We start from the raw sequence: 18,286 nt of genomic DNA on the forward strand, positions 1-18,286 counted from the left end.
CTCCAGATTCGCAGGCCTCTACTGAGACCCATTCGGAGAGAGATGCTTCAGCTGTGGAACCTGTGGATGTCTCTACCTTGGATGGGTCCAGAGCCGCTGTGCAGGCATTGGCTTCTGAGGGTGTATTCAGGCCTACTGACTTGCATATTAAACTGACGCCGTCTTCTTCTAGGCCTAAAACTCGAACCATGCCTAGGAAACCGACACCCAGACTGCATGGTCAGGTCTCTATGCCTAAAAAACAAATTATAAGAATGGCTGATTACCTTATTACTTTAATCAGGGGAAGCCAACCTTGCCCCTCTAAGAGACCCAGGACTGAATTTGCTTATGATACTTCTAACCAGGATTCTGAAATTTTTGTCTTCTCTGATGACCAGGATTTACCCTTATCTACCAATGAGGATTATGATGCAGAGGACACTATACCCTCTGCTTCCCCACCAGAGGAGTTCTCTTTTGGTGAAACCCTGCATACTCTTAGGGAGCATTTTCACTGGGAAAGCCAGGATTACTCTGATTCTAAAAAGAGGCTTAGAAATGTCTTACTCCTGCCCCAGCACAGGCCTTTAGCTATCCCTCTAGTGCTGGACATTGTTGACGATGCCTTTTCAGAATCTAGCTTGGCCCCTGACTCTCTACCTCCTGCTCCCAGAAAACCTGATCGATATTACAGGGTTCCTGATTCTCACAAGTTCCTTTTTAAAAATCCTACTGCGGATCCTGAGACCATTTCACAGGGACCAAAGGGCAATCCTACCCCCTCTGTTAGAGATTCCAGGGCCTTGGTAGATGGGGTAAGAAGGTATGCACCTCTGCAACCTTGGCCATCAGGGCCTTAAATTGCCAGTTTCATATGTTAAAGTTTCAGCATTCTGCTGAACAGGTTGGAAAACATAATTTGCTCCTATGCTTCAAAGCAGGCTGCATGCACCATCAGTTCTCTGCACTGCCCGTTGGCTTATCTACTGCGCCCAGGGTATTCACAAAGTGCCCAGCTCCAGTCATTGCATTTTGCGGGCAAAGAAATATTCAAATATACCCATACCTAGACGATTGTCTAATTCAGGCAGAAAGCCAGGGCATACTTCTGAATCATCTGGCATTTGTATAAAAGGTGTTAACTTGTCTGGGCTACACCATAAATGAAAAGAAATCACATTTGGCACCCTGTCAACAAATTATATTCTTGGGAGCAAGGTTGAACACAACTTCCCAGATGGCTTTCCTCACGCCAGAGAAGCAAATTCATTTGACAACGTACTTCAAACTGGTGGCCACAAAAACCCTGCTATCTGCAAGGCAAATACCGCAAGCCTTGGGGTTCATGGCCTTGTGCATTCTACTAATTCCATAAGCAAGATTGCATATGAGGAAACTACAGTGGTGTCTAAAAAGCCTATGTTGTCAACATTCTCAGGATCCAGAAGCAATGAATTCCTATCATACCTTGCCTACGGTTAGAATTCCTTTGGTGGGCAGAGGCCTGCCACCAAAACAAGGGACTACCATTCACTCTAAACCCTAACAACAGATGCATCAGACTATGCATGGGGGGCTCACCTGGCAGGGAAGTGCATTCAGGGCAAATGGAACCCAAGTCAAATACACCTGCATATCAATCAAAAAGAAATGTTAGCTGTACAGAATGCTCTGACAGTCTTCAAGGACCACATTCTTCCAGGACAATTAATGGTAAAGACGGACAAACACCACTGTTATGTGGTACTTAAACAAGCAGGGGGGGTGCCCATTCTTACCCCGTTTACAGACTAGCCATAGCTCTGTGGAACACAGCCTTGAGCTACCAAGTGCATCTACAGGCTCAATTCCTGCCAGGAAAACTAAATACACTGGCAGACGAACTGAGCAGAAATCTCATGGACCCACATGAGTGGAAACTGGAACCAAAGATTTTCAACATGTTGATTAACAAATGGGAGATCCCAGATATAGACCTGTTTGCCTCCCCCAGAACTACCAATTGGACAAATTCTGCACAAGGACTCCCCACAAACAAGCTTGGAAAGTGGATGCTCTGTCCTTCAGCTGTAAAAAATCTATCAGTTTATGCCTTTCTTCCTCTGCCTCTCCTCTCCAAAGTACTACTAAAGATCAAACAGGACAAACCAAGGATGATACTGATTGCACCAGACTGGCCACGCCAACACTGGTACCCCCTCTTGCGCAGTGTGTTGCAGCTGGCCCCATGGCACCTACCTCAGACCACTACCCTGCTGTCTCAGCAGGAGAGCCAGATTCTGCGCCCCCACCTTCAAACCCTGAACCTGGCAGCCTGGCTAATTACCTGATCTCTCCATTACCATCCCTCAGCAAACAGGTGTTGGATGTCATTTTGGAGACGAGGAGGCCTAATACTAGAAAATCTTATACCGAAAAATGGAAAAGATACTGTGCCTGGAACCAAACTCAAGGGATGGCCGCAACAGCACCCAATTTACCTCAGATTCTTCAATACTTAACTGAGATGCTTCACAAGGGCCTTTTCTTTTCCTCCATCAAAATTCACGCCTCAGCCATTTCAGCTCATTACAACACAGAACCACCCCTCTTTTCTCACCCACTGCTCAAGCAATTCCTCAGAGGGGCCAAAAACTTAAGAACACCTAGGAGAGCCCCAACTCCAGCCTGGGACCTTAATTTTGTATTGGAAAAACTCACTCTTCCTCCTTTTGAACCAGTTGCAACTTCTTGGAAAACAGCTTTCCTTTTAGCAATCACTTCAGCAAGAAGGGTATCTGAATTACAGGCCCTTATGGCAGTGGAGCCTTTCATCATCTTTCATGTGGACAGGGTGTCCCTCAGGACCAATCCCTCCTTCATGCCCAAGGTGGTATCCAGTGTGGCTCTTAATCAGTCCATTCATTTGCTAACCTTCTTTTCTAATCCACAGAGCAAAGGGGAATGGATACTGGGTAGATGTGCACAGACAACTTAGATTTTACTTGGACAGGACTAAACCTCAAAGGAAATCTGAACAACTGCTGGTTTCATTTGCTGCAGGGGCAGAGGGGAAGGCTATTTCAAAGCAAACCATTTCTAAATGGATAGGCTATTGCATTAATTTCTGCTATAAGCACCATGGAAAACCTATCCCACAGAGGATTAGACCCCATTCAACCAGGGCTGCATCTACCTCTAAAGCCTTTCTCAGAGGTGTCCCTACCAGAGACATCCTAGAAGCTGCTACCTGGAGTTCTGTACATACTTTCACCAAGCATTACCATTTGCCAGTTTTCTCTAAATCCAGAGTTGACTTTGTCACTGCAGTCTTGCAGGGCCTTATAGTTGGTCGTAATGCTATCTAAATCCTCCTCCCATCCTTAGCTTTGGGAATCTACCCAAATGTGATGACTGCAACAGTGAAACACGAAGAGCATAGAACAGTTGTGTACACTTACCATTAAATGTAGATGTTCGAGTGTATTCACTGCTGCAGTCCTGGTTACCCTCCCTCCAGCCCCCTGATTCTTTTGGCTATACCTCTATTCTCCTCTACTATACTTAAAAGCTTTTTGGTGTATTTGCTTTTTTGTTGGAGGTATAACATATGTATATGTATATATATATATATATATATATATATATATATATATATATATATTTAATTGCTTCCCATTAAGAGGGGCACCTGACATCTGGGGCAAGAAAAACTGATGTAATGGCGTCGGCTGCATGCTTTATAAACCTGACGTCACGGAAGATGAGACAGCAACCAACGCAGGACCCAAGACTTTGATAATCAGGCCGACTGAGGGCTACTGCAAGCAGATAATGCAAATGTGATGACTGCAACAGTGAATACACTCTAACATCTACATTTATGGTAAGTGTACACAACTGTACTTTTGTCTTCCCTACCAAACTTTCACAGGAACTATCCCTCGGAGACCCAGTTTGTGAGGAGACACTCTGCCCCAGCTCCCCATTCTGGGACAAGAAAGGGCACTAGGAAACAACAGACCCCTTCTAAGCCTGCTCAAACCCCTACCCAGAAACCTCCCTTTCAGGACAGGGCAGGTAGCCTGTGACTACCTGCCTTCACTGCCACGCCCCCAACACAAGACTCCATTCCTCTGTCTCTAAGGCTCTCTCACTGTCTTCTAGTTTGGCAAAACATCACCTCAGACAGGTGGGTCCTTTCTATCATAGATAAAGGTTACTTTATGACCTGGATCTCTTCCCCTCTCTCAGGGGGATTCCCCAGCCACCCAAAGATCAACTTCCACTTTTCCAGGCAGTCATATAAAGCCTCCTTTCACAAGAAACCATACAACCGGTTCCTCTGGCAGAAAAAGTAAAGAGAATTCTATTCCAGACTCTTCCTACTTCCCAGGAAAGATGGACCCTTGGAGACCTATCCTGGATCTCTCTCACCTCAATCTTTTCTTATAGGTGCCTGTCTTTCATATGCTTACCCTTCAGACCTTTTTTCCTTTACTGATACCACAGGGATTTCTAGCCACCTTGGACTTAAAGGATGCCTACCTCCATATCCCTATAAGGTCCAGCTACAGGAAATATTTATGTTTTGCTGTTGGCTCCTTACATTTTCAGTTCTCACCCTTTCCCTTTGGACTGTCTATGGCTCCGTGGGTCTTCACCAAGTGTCTGGCTCCAGTCATTGCTGTTTGCAGGGTCCAAGGGATTCAAATTTTCCCATACCTGGATGAACTCCTGATCAGGCAGAATGCTTCAGATCCCTTCCGACCCAACTACATCAAGTCATCTCAGTCCTGCAGGCACTGGGATTCAACATAAACTTCCCCAAGTCTAACCTGAGACTTTCCCAGGACTAAGGTTTCCTAGGCTGCAGGATAAGGACAGGATGTCATGAGGGCATTCCTTCCACCCCAAAAAGTGGAAACCATGAGGCAATATCTGGCCTCTATTCTCAAAGCCACTGTTTTGACAGCCAGACAATATCTCAGATTATTGGGTCGTATGACTTCCACTATACCCATGCTGCCTCTGGCAAGACTCCACATGAGGAAATTGCAATGGTACCAGAGTCCACATGGACCCAACACTCGTACCCCTTGTACTTCTGCATCCCCTTCCTTCTTTGCCTAAGGAAGGAGATTCTGTCACGTTTGAACCAAGTCATACTCAACTCAGTACTTCCATTATAGTTCTTTGCACCAGTCCAGGAAATCTATACAAATGCCTCAGATGTGGGCTGGGGGGCTACTTTGAGCAGCCTAAAAATGCAGGGTACCCGGTCACACACCTTCAGGCAGGAACACATCAGCATCAGAGAAATGAGAGCTATCCTGTTTGTCCTGAAACCCTGCCTTCATGCTCTGAAACAAGGTCCCCTGAAATTGTTCACAGACAATACTACAGTTCTATGCTATGTGAACAAACAGGGAAAAACCCAATCTTATTTGCTTTGCAGACTTGCTCTCCAAGCCTGGGACCTGGCAGCCCAACATGGAGTCTCCCTGCAGGCAGTTTACATCCCTTCAGTTCAGAACATTCAGGCAGACACTTTGAGCAGGTCCATGTCACAATCCCACAAATGGAAGTGTCACAGGGATGTGTTTTTTTTTCATAGGTGGGGTACACCACAAATAGATTTGTTTGCCTTCCCTCTGAACAGACAGTTAACACTGTTTTGCACTGTGCTTCCCAGTCTGTTAGCAAGGGCAACACTGATGCCTCTCATGGAAGGAGCTGTTTCTATATGCATCCCCCCTTCCCATTACTTCAGAAAGTTCTACTGAAGATACAGCAGGACAAACCAAACATTTTGCCGATGACTCCATTTTGGCCAAGACAGCATTGGTTCCCACCTCCTTCTGCATTTAGCCAGGGGCAATCAATGCAAGTTACCTCACAGATTGGATCCTCTCACACAGGACAAGGCATCCCAGATCCATCCCCATTTGGAATCTCTAAATCTACCCCTGTGGGTGATAGAATTTTGATCCCTTCTAGACACCTTTACACTGAGGATGTGCTAACAGTCCTGCAGGAGGCCAGGAAACCTAATACTGGGAGATCTTAATTGTCTAAATGGAAGAGATTCTCCATGTGGTGTCTACAAAGACAGCTAAATCCATTTCAAAGAGAGTTGCGCTGTCCTATCTCTGTGAACTCTTGCAAGCAGGGTTGGCATATTCCTCTGTTAAAGCACACCTTGCTGATATTTCAGTCTGTCTGCATCTTGATCCCTGTCTAGATTCCTGTCTCCCTCCAAAGTTATTCCTTAAGTGAGTACTACACCTCAGGCCCCCCAAGAGGCCAGTTCCACCTCCATGGGATCTAAGTTATGTTTTAGAGAAACTCACTGTTGCCCCTTTTGAACCAGCTTCTAAGGCATCCCTGAGACATTGTACCTGGAAAACTGTACTCCTCATGGTCCTTACATCAGCCAGAAGTGTGTCAGAGCTCCAGGCCCTCATGGCAACTCCTCGCTTTCTCATCTTCCACAAAGATAGAGTGACCCTGAGGACCAACACTTCCTTTATGCCCAAGGTGGTCAATGAGTTATCCTTAAATCAGGGTATCCACCTACCCACCTTTTTTTCCTCGCCCCCAAAATGACAGTGAGAGAGTCTTGCATTCCCTTGATGTTAACAGACAACTGAGATTTTACCTTGACAGGACTAAGGCCGTTAGGAAATCGGAGCAACTATTTGTCTCTTTTCACCCCAGAGCTCTGGGAAAGGCGGTGACAAAACAGACCATTTATGCTTGGATTTCCAAGGCTATTTCCTTCTGCTACACTTTCCATGGGACACAACTCAAATCCAAATTTAAGGCCTACTCTACTAGAGCCATGGCTTCATCAGGGGCCTTCTTCAAAGGACTGAACACCACATCCATTCTGGAGGCAGCTACATGGACATCTGTCCATTCCTTTAATAAACACTACAAGTTGGATCACATATCCTGATCCAGAGCGGGGTTTGCTAGGGCAGTCCTTCATGGCTTCATGGAGAACGGTTCCATTCCACCACCCCCTTCTCTGTGAGCTTTGGCACTCATCCAAGAGTTTGGAATACTGCAACATGTGAATTGGACGACATAGAATAGTTGTGTAAAATCTTACCATAACCATAGATGTCCTTCTCTTGCATGTTGCAGTATTCATTCCCTCCCTCCTTTGCCCTTTTTCCATGTAAACTGTTCCTTCTTGGATGACAAAGGACTTGTACAGCTCTCCTGGGACTGAGGTCCGACTAGGGCGTTCATTTCTAAGGAAAGGTATGTGCAGATGTCACTTATATGGCCCATGTTCCCTAGGACACCGTCAGGTGTCCCACGTATCTAGCAGTGAGTACAAACTTTCGTATACTGGCCGGACTTTAGGGTAGCAAGCAGAGGATAACCCAAGAGTTTGGAATACTGCAACATGGAAGAGAAGGACATCTATGGTTATGGTAAGATTTTACACAACTTTTCTTTCATTCTCTAACCTTCAGAATGGGGGAGGGAGGATTTGCATTTTTTTGCATGTATATAAACAATTAAGACATTATATAGAACAAAAAGTATCAGAGTAGCTTTTTTTTTTATCTTTTTACAACTCAAATGGAAGGGAAGCTAATATCTAAGCAACCTCCAAATGGCTAGCACCTGCATTTCTTTCTGCTTCGTAGTACAATGGGAAAAGCTAAACTGGCATATTGTGTCACACGACCAGGGACACAGTGACTGGTGTAGCCTTACTCAGAAAGGTGTGTATACAAACTGTCCTAGAGAACCCACTTCTACAAAATCTTGTACCTCTTGAACCTTGTGTACTCTGGGAATCCTCTGAGTAGTCAGTAATACTCCACCAGTGATCCATATAATGACTGTGGTCCAGTGATGTAGGGAACTTGCCATAATAGTGGATAATTGAGTGGATCCCTGTTGCAGTATAGGTTTTCTTTTGATCTTGTTTCATTGGGGCATCCTGGTGCTAGGGTGGAATACTGTTTAACCTTGTCACCTTTTCCTCTGCCAGACCTCCATATCCACCTTTTTCACAGGGCTTTGAGCCTTCCTTAGGTCTGGATAGATTTGGGGGATCAAGTTTTTAGTGTCTGTCAACCTCTGTCTCTTTCTCAGAGGGGTGGACTGTATTGGACCCTCTCTCTTCTCTGGGCTACTCGGGAACCACCTTCCCTACAGTTTCACAGTCCAAAAGTACTTAAAATTGTGTGGGACGACACCTACTGTATATTGAAAGATTCAAATGGGTTGATATCCCATGAACATGGTCATATGAATAGTGCCAAGTTCTGAAAATCTTGCCAGACATTGTTCCTTCTGCTACTAAACTCCCAGTAGACTGTACTGCTGCCGCAGTAGTCCACTTGCCAATCTTCTGTTATGCAATTTCCTTACACAGTTTTACTTTCCAGTTGTTCATCCCACACAACTCTGATTTGCCCTGAAGACAACATTTTTGAAAATGGAGATGTAAGTTAATATGTACCAAAACAACACCAGAACTGTAAGACACTGGTTTGTCTGTGGGCCATATCCCTCTCTTTTTCTATCCTCTGTTATTTAAGTCTTTTGTCTGCATCATACCTTCCATAGCCATTTGTTTACTTGTGGTGCTTCAGCGGAACAGCGTGAAAGAATTGACAGCTTCCTAAATGAAAGCTTACTTAGAAGTCATTGGCAGGGCCTCACAATAGGTTGATTACCTGTGAGAACATAACATCTTGCACCAGTTGGAACTGTCTGCGACTTAGTGTTAGATTATTACTTATTCCTTTGTTCAAGTGTGTTATTTATATAATTTCCTTCTTAAACAACCTATTATCATAGAAGCTTGCCTTTCCATTTCTGGAAAACATGTGCGTAATGAGTAGCACTGACTTTTTACCAGTAGCTAGTATAAAGAAGTTATTTTTGGGGTTTGGAGTGGGTGGCTGAAGAGCATTGGGCCAACTTACAAGTGAGGGAAATGTGGCTCTCAAGATGTTTTTTTACTGGAATCCAAGCCTGCTTTCGTGAATTAAGATTTGCATTAGACCCTTGTTGATATCCTGGGTATCCAGTGTGCCCCATCATTGTAAACTGGATGACAATTAAAGACAAAGTAGATAATAGGATGCATAATATTTTTCACTTGGCATTGCAGGAGTGATCTGACTGGTATTTTTATTTTACAGCATGGATTTTCAGAAGAATAACCCTGTTCATAAACTAACTGAGGAAGAAATCATGGCTTTTGTATCTGTAAGTAATATATCTTAACTTTGTTTTGCACATTTTTGCTTTGTTATCCTTCTTAATGCAACATTGCCCCAGAAAATAAGATACTAAACTCTGAACTATCCATCATTTTAATGGGAAAACTGTTTTTGTATTAAGTTACTGAGTCAGCCAAAGCTTCACTGTGTAAAATCATTTTATTGTAACAAATGTTGGAGGGTAGTTGGGCCTCAACAGAATGTGAAAATGGAAAATTCTGATTATTAATAGAAATTTTCACCATCTAGTTAACTTGTTCATGTTGTATCTTTATATAACAGTTTATTGTTTTAAGACTTGAAGTAGGTTATTGATTATAGCTTTTGTTTTGTTTTGTTGTAGTGGGATGCTCACATTACAGGGTAGTCCTGTAGGGATTTGCACATCTATTCTTTTTGTTCTGTACAGCCTTTTATCACAGTGCATATACTGTAATCTTGTAGAAACAAATGATTTCTGGTTTCTGTAATGGAGCGATTAGATTCATGAAAAATTAACAGCAGGAGCCTTCTGGAAATAAACATGTTGTGAGATGATGCATTTTATTTTTCCTGCTCTTGCGCTATTTGTAGAAGATGAAATATGAGACGTTTCATTGACTTGAAGTATGTATGAAGAACCATATTTAACTGGTGTGCCAACCTTGTTATTTATTGGAAAGAGATTTTTTTTCTTAAACTGGATATCTTCTTTTTTTTTGCTACCAGATTTGATAAATAAATGCAAGCAAACAAGCTGAAGACACGCATTAAAATGATTAAAATAGTAGGGACTGTTACACACACACTATTAATGGATTTGCTACAGTCTTTAAATCCTTTATTTGTCTGTTATAACCATCTTCCCAGATCAGCATAAGCAAAAATGATGGGATAAGTAGTGGCAACAGTTTAGTAGCATGGAGCCAAGGTATATGTATGTGCAGTTGTAGAAATATGCAGAATATTAACAAGCAGCAGGAACAGCAAAAACTGGAGTGCAACCTTGTAACACTGTTCTACTGTTCGTGTGTAATGTAATATATGCATATGTTTCTGTGCTCTGTATTTGTGTATTATATGTATGTGTGTATGTATGTATCCGTCTGTGTGTGTGTGTGTGTGTATATATATATATATATATATATATATGTATATACATAGGTGTACACACACTGCATATGGGTGTGTGATCGTAGACAAACAGGTAAGACTGTGTGTAGAAAATCAGCATGTAACAAGAATGCAATATGTTTAAAATACAGGCAGGAAAGACTAGTCAAAGATTAAGACAATAGGATTGGAAAGGGAGCATGTAGTGTTAAAAGTAGGTAAGAAAACTGATGTTTGAGTCAGCCTATAAACACTGCCTCACTGCAACATATTTCTGTCATGTATTTTGTTGGGATCGATCCTTGTTTGAGCCCAGACGTTCTGGATTTGATAAAAAAGCAAATGGAAACTTGTATTGTTTCTCACTTTTCTGTCCGTCTCTCTCTCGGTTGTGAAACATCAGCTATGCTACTAACTATGGTAATGCTTGTTAAAAGCCAGTCGTTATGGATTTTTAAAAGCGGAGGAGTTCATTTTTATTTTGCCTTTGTTTGACTGGGCTAAAAGCCTTTTTTTCAGTAGTGGCTCAGGGAAAAAATCTTGGTATAAAAATTATATTTGTACATGAAAAATTGAGTTTATACATTCATTGTTGACAAAAGTAACTCTGACACAGGCAAAAATCGTATTCATTTGCCTAAGCAGCTGAACTTGCTACACTAGTACTTGAAACAGACTGGCAAGAATGTTTGTATGTATGTTCATCCTATCAACAAAATCTCACCAGCTTTTTTTCTATCCATGTCCTGGAGCAGTGCAGGTGGGTCTGAGCTCATGCCATGCTTTTTATCTTTAACAGGCACGTCCATGGTGTTTCTTACTACTTGATTCCAGCACTGCTTTTAAAAATGTATTTGTTTTTCGTTTGCTGTTACTCTCCCCTTATTTCCAATTGTCATATTAAATCTTGCTCATTCTTCTATGTGCTTAGGTGCTTATATGTGTACAACCTTCTTTTCAGGGTTATTTATCAGGGAGGCATTGACGCTCAGACCCACATTTCCTGTTGTCTTCTATCCTGGGTCAGTGAATAGCACAGTCAACCTAAATCAACCCACTAGATTTTTTTAAAGTTTAAGTAAGAAAGTATATGCATATAATTAAACATAATGAAACAGTCCACAACTGGCCAGTCCAAAACAAAAAAAAAGCATTACTGAGAAGTTGAAAATCTAAAAGTGTACACTAACTACATTTAAACTAACTATACTCCTGCAAGCCATTGACTGAGCTGCAAAAGTCTGTTGATGCCTTTTTTTTTTTTTTTTGCAGAGCTGCCCAGGCATACTTAGAATATCTTGTGGCCTACCATGTATATGCGTGGGCAGGCATGTCCCTTGTAGTGAGATATGGATCCAGTAGTGAGCTGTGCTATGTTTGCATTTCAGAAGCATTTTAATGAAATTGCATCACTATATCCGCGGTGGTGCAGCGGTAGTGTTGTTGCCTCACAGCAAGAGGTTCTCCCATTCGATTCTCAGCCAGTGTGTGGGGAGTGCCTTCTGTTTGTAGTCTGCATGTCCTCCCCGCCGGTCGAGTGGCGTTCTGAAAGGCATGCATGAATGGGCGTGCCTTTGTTGAAGGTTGGGTGTCGAGCTGGCAACTCGGCACCATGAAAATCTACTGCCAGTCATTAGCAGACCGGAGTTCTGCTGTGGCGACCCCTAACGGGGAAAAGCCAAAAGACAACAACAACAGTGTACTTGCCACACTATGATAGAAGCCGCAGTCACCATTGTGGTGCTCATATTGCTGTCAGTTATGCAACCATATAATAAGCAGATTTTCAACAGAGGCTATTTGAGTGTACTGCACAGTACAAATGTTCTGCCACAGCTGTGGTAAGGGTAACTATAGGCATTTTGCACCTCCACATACAATATGCGTATTTACCTTATTTGGACATTACACAAGAGCGATTGTAAGACTGTGGGATGGACAACTCGTGGGGAGCTGGAAAGAGGAATGTGGGCAGGCAGGTAAAGATCCATCCATCATGGTAATCAATACAGACGGATGTGTTGGACTGCACAGCCACTGATACATACAGGTGTTTACCTGATGTACATAGAGAAGGGGTAATGTTGCCTTGAGAGACACATACTTGTGTAGACATATCACTGGTGCATGTTACACACATTCTGGCCCTATGCTTTGAATCCAGAGATTACTTAAACAATCCTGTGGTGGTATGTGATTGACTGTATAGTTGCCTGGTAAGGGAGGATTCATTTTGATTTATATTTTTATTTTTATAACTGTTTTTCACTGTTTGTTGAAAGAAAGGGATAGTTTGTAAACAAGACAATTTACTTTAGAGTAAAACAACAAAATATGTCAATTTTCACTGTTTATTGTCAGAAAAGAAATAGATTTTAGCCAAGCAAACTCTCACCATCCCAAGAGACCTAGTCAGCTATAAATTCACACAGACTGCAGAGAGGACAGTTCAGAGCTTATCTGATTAATTAATTTATTGATCTTTACTGTTAAAAAGAGGTACAACCGCGAGCAATTATGAACAGAAGCTACTGCATGTATTAGAAGCCCTCACATAGTACTATGGAACAATATGTAGGTGGACATCAGTGCCATGACTCTTGCTTATTGCCCAAACTAGTCGACACATTGACCTAAGTCAACCATCAAACAACTCAATGATCCAGAAGCAGGGAATCTGCATTATTCCTACCTATCGACTTGCAATCCCTGTCACATCCATGCTGATGCAAAACTTTCCCTTCTGCTGCAGCTGTGTTCCTTGACACTAGTAATGTGCTGACTCCCCAAACATCTGGCCACCTGTCCCCTTCAGGAAGCTGCATGCTCTCCTAAACAGTATACCCAGAGCCCTCCAGACATCCAGCCATGTACTACAGTCTCTTCCGCATCCTCAGTCTGTCGCATTTTCCACATATGTGATGTAGACATTTCTGATACCTGTCACTATGCCATACCTTTTTTGGGCAAATGATAACTGTACCCTGTCCATTCCACTGCATTCCATGGATTAGGTGATGTCTGATGCACAGTATGGCAGTCAATGCCCAGTACTGTATCAACTGGGTATAATATTGCATGCATCAGTTAAAATGTTTGTTCTGGCCTATAGTTGTTTGCCAGATGTTACATCTTTGCCAGAGCCACAGCATGCTGCACCCACCTCAGCCTCTACTGGGTCCCCCTGAAGACTGTTCTGATGATTCCTCATGTGGCCCCTTCTCCCTTTGCTGGTTTTAGTCTCTCTGGTCCTCTGATATTCATCCCCTGCACTAGTTGTCTGTATACCACCACATTGTGCAACACTGCACAGATAACAAATGCATTGCTGATACCTCAGCCTTGGTCTGTGGTTTACTTATCAGTGTTATGAGCAGTGGCTGCGGGGAATCATGGGAACTGCGTGAATGGTGCTCAGATGTACTTCATATAATACCCTGTGCACTTCATATCACCTGTCTGTAGATGGAGTTGAAATTCTTCCGCTTAATATATTGATGCCCATGTGGACTAGGCAGGGACTTGATGGTAATATGAGTGCTTTTACTGGTCTCTAGAATCTCATTGAAACAGGCTATGTCATAGAATTGTGTTTCTCTCGTCTACTGTGTGTGGGAACCTTATATGCTATTCCACATGCTGCAGCATGACATCAAAAAATTGATCTAGTGTTTGTGAGGTAGATGCCTATGAAGCACCCACCTTGTCCCCTTTTAGCTGCTGCATTGTCCATGTAGCATGAGTGGTCAGTGCTATATATCAATCCCTGTGGAACTACATTATATTCCGTGCATTCCATGAGATTCCATGGTAGGACAGCACATGTCTGCAAGTTGCTATGCGGTTTCTATGCCCACAAGATAGCTATGTTCTTATCGGATTAGATGCATTTCTGTCTGTCTGTGACAGGGAGTGTGACTGTTAGCACAAACGCAGGTCACAATGAGAACAGCTCTTAAATGCTAGCCAGCTAATGAGGATGCTACTTCCAGCATCTTACGTGATCTCTGAAGCAGCTTCAGTGGTGTAAAGGGATAAAAGCCCTGACTATGGCCCAGGTAACTCTAATTTTATTTTGTGGCCCAGGTCCTTGACAGAGCTGGCAAGAACAATCGGTGTGCCTACCCTTGGTGAGGGAGGCTGGGACAGTCGTGTGTTGTAGGAGTCCTTTGCAGTAAAGAGGCGGGTCCTTGACCTGAGGACATGCATGTGACGCACCCAGCCATTAGTTGGTGGTAGCCTTCATTGAGCAAGTGCATGGGAGCATGTATTTGGTAGGGGAAGGTGTTATGGCTCCTGCGGTGATAAGGATCACATGCACACCTCACCCAGGGGAGGGCTTAGGCCAGAATAAAACATCTTTATTGCTGGGATGGGAGGGGATGCATGTAAACATTATGGCTGGCTAAATTTTGACTTCTTGGGCAGCTCTAGAAAATGAACTTAAGTCCCGTTGTGGAGGGTTTGATGGTCAGCAGGCATGGGGACAAGGGGACAAAAAACGTAACGAATAAATCTCATCTCTGTCTGTCTGTTCAGCAGGAAATTACATGTACAAACTTGATGTGTAAAGTGTCTTGTTATACTATTTTTGTGTGTGTCTGATTTTCACTGCCATGTTTTTCCTTATTTGCATTTGGTCTCATTTCCGTAATATTGCTCATTTGCTTGTTATGTGGTCAGTTGTTTCTGAATCCCAGCTACTGTGTGAACTGTATAAATCCCTGTTTATTAGTCAGTCTGTGTGTTTATGTTCTCCACATGGATTGCTGTTCAACATTTATTTCAAGCTATAAAAATAAATAAATCTGATGTGGTTAGGTGGGTGAGTGTGTGTCAGTGTGTGAGGTTAGCTTGTGCAGTATGTGAAATATCTTATACCATATCTTTAGGAAATGAATCCCCATTTCTCACAGACCATCTTCTTTAGTCATCAGCTCAGTTTTTCATTTAGTGCACACACTGCTGTTATGAATAATTTGAACTAATACCTGTCAGCTGCTTAAGTAAGTGGGGCTGTATTGGCACTGTATCTCCTAGTTACTGGTTTGCCATGAGTTTAGATATTTTTTTTTTGTTTTTGAGTACTGTGAGTCTTCTGTTATCACATTTTAAGTTTGTGCTTTGTTTTGTGAAAGCTGAGCTGAATAGTTCAACTCTGGACCTGTCTGTTTTTCGCAAATTGTCAACTGTTTGCAAAAAATGTCACAAACAATGAGGAAAAATTCAGTGTATATACAAAAACATGACGAATGAGAGTCCAGCATAAAAGTCTGGTAGATACAGACCTTTCCTTTTTGATTGACCCTGTTGGGATTTTTGAACTGGTTGAAATGAGGATCAGCATGTCAAAATGAGTCAGCAGCTAGCAGCTGAAGTTATGGATGTAACACAGGACGAAAAGGAAAAAATAAACCTTCAATTTAATATGTGGCAAGTACTCCCATCACAGAAATATTGCAACTTACTATGGTATGTTTATAGAGAAATGCCCTCCTGGTCATGATGACTTGTAATACATCAGACAGGTGACAGAGGATTAAGGCTGTGAGCTGTTAAACAAGTTACTTCCTGTGGTTCAGGGGTTGAGCCCTTGGCCTTTATTTGCCTATTGTGGATCCTGAGCAAGACACTTAACCAGACATTGCTTTGGGGCATTTGGGACTTTGTGCTAGGATCCTTAATGGTCTTCTGGACTGCATGCCTAGCACCTGTCTATGAACCAGAATTTCAGCAGAAGAGGAAGAGGCATTTATAGTGATGTCCTTATATTTTAATGTTGCAGTATTCTTCAGTATTCTTTACATGTGGGATCCTTCACTTTGGGAGACTGGACATCTGGCCAGTACACCACAGCTTTTAAGTACTGCTTGTACATGAGACGTCACAACAATGGCTTGAGTACATCGGCCATAAAAGCGATTTTTGCTCTTACAGTCCTGAGAACTTCTCTGCCACAGTCTGAATGCTATCTTCAATCGTTAGATCTGTTCGCCCGAGTCATTTGCTGCTGGTCTACTTTTCAGATATGTATCCTGTTTGGGGGGGGGGGGGTTCTTTTTTCTCTTGCTACTGCTGTCTGTTGTGAGGGTTTCATGTCATCCAGGAAAGGCAACTGCAATGTGGGAGCCAGATTCCACACAAGGATAGCCACGAGGTACGTCTCTTTTGTTTGGGGCCTAAGTACGACCATACTTCTTGCTCTGTTTGCCAGGCCTTCATCCTTAAGACCCTACATAGCCGTCTTCATCCCTTAAGATTTATTTAGAAAATCAGCAGCTGTAGCAGTTAGCTAGGGATGTTATGGAGGGTACGTCTGGGACTTCTTTCGAGCCTGTTTTGAAGATGAAGGTTAAGAAGCTGGGGCCTGAATCTTCAGCTGCACCTTCTACCTTTGATGTGTCTTTCAAGGTCAGTGACCCAGAGGTTGGCTTGGGTTCTTTGGTGGGTACCACATCGGACGCATTTACGGAATCTGCCTTAGGCACGTCCTCTGAGGCCATTCAGACATTCGCATCGGATGGTCAGTGGGATCCAAGGCTCATTATTTCGGAAAGCCCTAGGGATATTCTTCAGTTACTAGACACGGAGGATATTCCAATTAATGTTGTTTTGTGCAGGCCTACATCGGGTCCCTTCACTTTCCATCAGGCTGATGTCAGGTTAAAAAAAAAGCAGAAAACCAAGCACATTTCTGCAGCTAAGACTCCACAATCAGATTGGGAAACTTTTTCTCAAGGCTTGATTAATATAATCATGGCTCTTAAGCTTCCTTCATCCGATTCTGTTTCTTCTTTAACTTCTTCCCCACTCAAGAGAGTTAGAGTGCTGAAATCATGTGAGGATGACTGTTCTGAGGATGAATCATTGGCCTGTTCACTCAAATTCCAACCCCCCTTGAATATGTTTCACCTGAGGAAGAGTCTAATGGCACAGATTCCCCAGTGGAAGAGATCACATTTGGGGAAACCTTAGCTAAAATATGGGAATTCTTTAACAGGGACTGCTCTCAGATTTCTGATGTGCAGAAAAGATATTATGATTTTTTGCAAGTGGATTCTTCTTCCCCTTCTGCTATACCTCCAGTCTTACCAGACTTTTTGGATGCTTTTTCATCAGCATCTAAGACACCAGACTCTCAGGACCCTGCCTCTAAAAGGCCTGGTCATTTTATAAAGTGCCAGAAGACTGTAGATTTCTTTACAGATGTCCTTCAGCAGATCCCTGCAGTGGTTTCCCTTGCTTTTGACAAAACTTCCAGGCTATTGCTATCCACCAAGCTTCTGCCTTCTTGATAAGGATAGCAAGACTATGGAAAGAGTAGGGGAAAAAATGTATACTTCTGCAGTCTTAGCTTTCCATGCTATAAATTACCAAGCCATATAACCAAATATGCTTTGGCTGTTCTTTCTCAAGCCTCTCAAGCAGTTTCTCACCTCCCAGACTCTGATGTTAAAACTCAGCTGATGTCTCTGTTAGGAACAACTTCTTAGGTAGTTTGCCACTCCATTAGATGCAGCTATGATGCAGCAGAAGCATCTTCCAGGGCATCTGCATCTGGCTCTTTTCTTAGGAGGTAGTTGTGGTTGAGGCTTCAGCCACTTTCAGATGATATCAAAGCAAAATTAATAGATGCTCCCTAAGTTAACAGTGCTTTGTTTGGGACTGCAGCTGCAGATTTGGTTAAATCTTTGAAGGAGAAAGGCAAAGAACTACAGGGCTTAAAACATAATCTTTGTTTTGCCTGTCCCCAAATTTCAGAGGAATTGTCCCTCAAAGACGTATTTTGGTAGAAAGCAAGTTCACCTACCCATTTCTAAAAACAAAAGAAAGCAGGAGAGCTCCTCAGTCTTAGCCCTCTCAGCCAATTCCTGCCCAGAAGCAGCCCTTTCCAGACAAGCCTTGTAGTCTGTGACTACCACACTTATTTCAGTCTTACTGCTCTTTCTCTACGTCTTTTCCTGTCTCTTCCA

General features: G+C 42.8%; 1 protein-coding gene across 2 annotated transcripts in view; it reads left to right on the plus strand.

The window, feature by feature from the left end:
- TTC27 (tetratricopeptide repeat domain 27) overlaps nt 1–18,286 on the plus strand; it is a 2,723,583-nt gene that overhangs the window by 795,946 nt on the left and 1,909,351 nt on the right. For both annotated transcript variants that reach the window (XM_044058498.1, XM_044058490.1), the window contains one exon: nt 9,141–9,207. In XM_044058498.1, the coding sequence (XP_043914433.1) occupies nt 9,141–9,207 (67 nt within the window). The remainder of the gene's footprint in view (nt 1–9,140; nt 9,208–18,286) is intronic.

The sequence above is a fragment of the Protopterus annectens genome, chromosome 1.part2 (assembly GCF_019279795.1).
Source record: "Protopterus annectens isolate FY-2018-M chromosome 1.part2, PAN1.0, whole genome shotgun sequence".
NCBI classification, from domain to species: Eukaryota; Metazoa; Chordata; order Ceratodontiformes; family Protopteridae; genus Protopterus; species Protopterus annectens.